Source organism: Syzygium oleosum, unplaced genomic scaffold (assembly GCF_021117445.2).
Source record: "Syzygium oleosum isolate NSW1041296 unplaced genomic scaffold, Sole_v2.1 Sole_v2.05, whole genome shotgun sequence".
Lineage (NCBI taxonomy): Eukaryota > Viridiplantae > Streptophyta > Magnoliopsida > Myrtales > Myrtaceae > Syzygium > Syzygium oleosum.
In genome coordinates this window covers 1366567-1370294 of record NW_026607489.1, presented here as the reverse complement: position 1 = coordinate 1370294, position 3728 = coordinate 1366567, and the positions used below count along the sequence as shown (strand labels likewise).

General features: G+C 44.3%; 1 protein-coding gene across 5 annotated transcripts; it reads right to left on the bottom strand.

Annotated features, from left to right (window-relative positions):
* Positions 1 to 249: 249 nt before the first annotated feature.
* LOC115680821 (uncharacterized) lies at positions 250 to 3728 on the bottom strand. 5 transcript variants are annotated; one of them, XM_056311158.1, is made up of 6 exons: positions 3348 to 3728; positions 2051 to 2177; positions 1320 to 1459; positions 1117 to 1176; positions 928 to 996; positions 250 to 767 (listed from the first exon to the last, which is right to left on the bottom strand). In XM_056311158.1, the coding sequence occupies exons 1-6, from the start codon at positions 3579 to 3581 to the stop codon at positions 546 to 548; spliced, it is 852 nt and encodes a 283-aa protein (XP_056167133.1). In that variant the 5' UTR covers positions 3582 to 3728; the 3' UTR covers positions 250 to 545. The 5 variants fall into 5 exon arrangements, with proteins under 5 accessions (XP_056167133.1, XP_056167134.1, XP_056167132.1 ...); XM_056311159.1 differs by having other exon boundaries at positions 1117 to 1179; positions 1320 to 1453; positions 3348 to 3727; XM_056311157.1 differs by having other exon boundaries at positions 1117 to 1179; positions 3348 to 3723.

Sequence of the window (3728 nt, the reverse complement as noted above, 5' to 3'; positions counted from 1 at the left end):
GCTCAAACGTGCACGAAAGCCGCAAGTACTTTAGGAGAGAGAATCGCAGCCTACAATTTCAAACAACTTCCATTTAATTCTACAATAGATTAGGATTGGGGGGACCGTCTCCTCACATTTGCGACTTGCAAACAGCCTGGACTCATTAAGTCAACAATAAAAGAGACGATCAATACAAAACAGGCATATACCAAAATATCCATATGCAATGCTACAAAGTATCAAGAACATGTGGGCACGAGAGAGAGAGAGAGAGAGAGAGAGAGATTGGATTAAATGAAGCATATGTACATATATTGGAGAAATCCTCTTCCCTGAGTCAGGAATTAATTTAAAGTCACCCACAGGGGATTGCTGGTTCTTGAGTATCATGTCAAGAGTCTCACATCATATCTACAAGTTTAATGCTCTACCTGAAAATGTCAAGAAACTCTACAAGTCAGGGACCAACTCTAAACCTAGTAACCGAGACTAGAAGGATAGACAGCACATGGACACATATGTTACAAATGCGGGAAGAGGACTCCAGTAGCAGTATCAGTTGATCAGTTAGCATGGACGGCGGCAAAAGCGGTCATTTCTCTCGGGTTAACTTTCCAGCAGTTTTCATCTTCTTCGCAGCATGAACAAACCCCACAATAACCTGCAGCTCGTCCATTTGCTTCACCGGAACAAGGGGGAAAAAAAAGACAAAGAAACATGTTGGCACCTCGCAGAAACTTGAACGCTAACAAGATTGCAGTTGAGCCCCATAAACAATCTGCTACCTACTAACACAATTATGAGGATCCCATTGCCTCTAACTAAATAATATAGTCACAGTTCAAGATGAATGCTGGCATACAGATAACCAACATTCGCATCGTCCAGCACATTGAGTACCGCATGCGACTGAATAATGAACAAATGTGGACGTTATGCGAGTACCTGCGACATGAAATGCCTCTGAACAACATTGATTAGTTGCTCTTTTGATGGGTTGGGGATAGCATCCACCTGGAGAAATGACAGTGACGAGATGAGATGAGACGAGTAGAGATGAGACACAGACACTCACATGCAATCAAATGCTTTTGCCACATAAAGAAATAAAAGTAAAAAAGAAAAAGAACTAACAAGATTAAAATGTCGTAAATATCTCCACAAAGCAGCTGTCTCCAATTTGCTAAGGTCAACCTTCTGCACAGGAGAAGCCCAGTGTGAGCAATATTTCAAGGCCATGGAAGAGAAACCGTAGGAAGCAACAGGAGGAAAGTGAAGAATTGCTCTCCAGCTATACAAAACAGAATAGGAGAAAACAAGGGTGTTTTTCTACATACTGTGGACCCACGGGGAAAAGAGATAGATCCTTTAGAGTGTGAATCACAAGAGAGGGACCGGCTCATAGTCTTGTGGGAGGACCCGGATGATTTATGCACTCGATGCCTCGATTTGTGTGACTTCTGAGTGTCATCTGAAGCTAAAAAACAAGGTATCACACAAACATAGCACAATTGAAAGAGTGTCAGTGACAATGACATGACAGTATTAAAAATAAAAAAAAAGTTAACGGGAGACAAGGGAGATATTAAGCAATGTGAAAAGCAAAAGGCATAAAAAATTGGATCCAATGTAACAACCTCAACCATGTTCAAAAAGAAGCCCATGAACACAATTTCAGTACATACGGAAAATAATGCATTTGAAGCAACATGCCTGTTCTCCAGATTATGATGCAATGGCAATCAAAAATTTCTTTACTAAACAACAAGTGTGACCATAAAAGAACCTATTACGAATATCACTTTTCCTATAATCATGTACGCAATCATAAACACATTTGGTAGAAGTATCGCAGAAATAAATAGATTTATTATTAACTTTCTTTCCTTAAGCGGCCGACAGCATGATTAAGGAAAAGAATGCTGTCTACTGAAAAACCTTTTGTATGGTTTAACAATAATCCCAGGTTCACACAATGAGGTGATTTCCGCCAGGGTCCACTTAAAATGACCCTTTTTTTTCTCTGAAGGAACAAGTTGCTTTAAAGTTATACTTATTGTGTACTCACCCATATCTGATCCATTGAATTGCCCATTCTCAAAATCAAGGTCATCATCTTCCTCATTTCCAGTTGGAGCTTCAATCACGCTAAGTGCATTTCTTTGAAGCTTAACTTCGATTCCATTGGTCAGAACCTACACCATCAGAATTTGACAGGCCGAAAAGTGATGCCCACGCTCGAGTGAACGATGAATAGAAAGATGAGCATAAAATGCATAAAAGGAAGAGACTTTAAGGGACACATGATGACGAAGCAAAACAGACGAAATGCAGTTGCTTAAAAAGAAGACAATCTCACTAATTAGTACATATTACAACAAATTTTCTCAAACCGACAGACGCAAAAGTGCCCTTTTACTTTTGCTAATAAAAAAGGAGAATATTTCTTCATGGTACATAATTGGCACTGCAGCACACCATCCAGTTGATACTTGGGAAACTAAGAAAAAGAAGCCTAGACTGTATATCCTCGCCCAACCGATATTTTTTTTCGAGGCCAATCTGCATAATCGGTCGAGGATAAATTCCCCGGAGCAATAAGCACAAAAATCTCCTATTCTCCTATATATATTTTAGCGTGCAGATTCCCGGATCGAGCTTCTCCAATGATGGCAAAGAGAAATCAAATGCAGCACATGGTAGTGAGACAAGCTTCAGATTCAAGCGCAAAAATCAAAAACGAAAAAAAAACTATGAGCTTAAGTAACAGCCCCGGAAGAAGTGTGATCAGTAAGTAAGCAAGGAAAGTTGACTCTGAAGTACCAAATAAGCAAAAGCTCAATTTCAGTCAAATGCCAGTCCACAGCGCCACGCCATGAGAAAGACTTATCCAATCGCCAGATCCGCGGGCTCGATCAAACATGCAATGCCCAATAGATAGCACAATCATCGGGAAAAAATAAAATAAGAATCCCTCGATTGGCGCGGAAGAACACTAAATCCTAAGCGGGCACGCAGGATCTCCGAACCATTGCAAGAGCAAACATGCATTACCCAGCAATGTGCAGAAGAAAAGACCTAAATCCAGAGCTCCACAGAGGGAAGCGAATCTTCCCCGCCATCAAAAACAAAACCAACCAAATCCATCGCCGGGCAAAAAGGGAAATTGCCCTAATGGCCAAATTCGCACCCACATTGTGGCGAAGCAACGATTGCAGCTCGGAGAACTCAAAAAGCTCAAAAAATCCGAAATTTGGGGACGCCACCGCATTGCATGTCCGCAATGCAGAGGACTCCGACCAAAAAGCCGGCATTTGCCGAGAGCCGAGCGGAAGGAAGGAACCGGGGAGGGGAGATTTTTTTACCAGCCAATGCCAACCCCCGAGGCCGACGGCCTTCTTGACGACGCCCTGGAGGCCGACGAGCACGGACTTGGTGCGGTTGTTGCCGGTGACGACGACCTTGGTGTGGCGCGGCAGCACGGAGAGCTCCTCCTCGCTGCTGTCCCCGCCCCCGCCCCCGCCGCCGCCGCCGCAGCAGCTCTGCAGCTGAGGCAATCCCGCTCCGTTCGCCGCGCTCTGCACCGCCGCTTCCAGCATTTTCCCCGCAACAAGCCGCGGTCCGACCACGACCGCTGCCCCCGGAAATTCTCCCGGAGGCGGGCCTCACGGGACGAAATCGGAGCCGACGGAGAGATCGCGCATCGCCGAGCTCGAATTCGGAGGCGCCGGAGGCCCAAATGGCGG

Bases quoted from the DNA above. Each gene is read 5' to 3' on its own strand.
- LOC115680821 (XM_056311157.1), bottom strand. From the start codon at position 3,581: ATGCTGGAAGCGGCGGTGCAGAGCGCGGCGAACGGAGCGGGATTGCCT. The intron at 1,180-1,319 runs GTATGTAGAAAA...TCTCCTGTGCAG, and splicing joins CTTTTCCCCGTGGGTCCACA to AAGGTTGACCTTAGCAAATT. The intron at 768-927 runs GTACTCGCATAA...TTGTGTTAGTAG, and splicing joins AGAGGCATTTCATGTCGCAG to GTAGCAGATTGTTTATGGGG.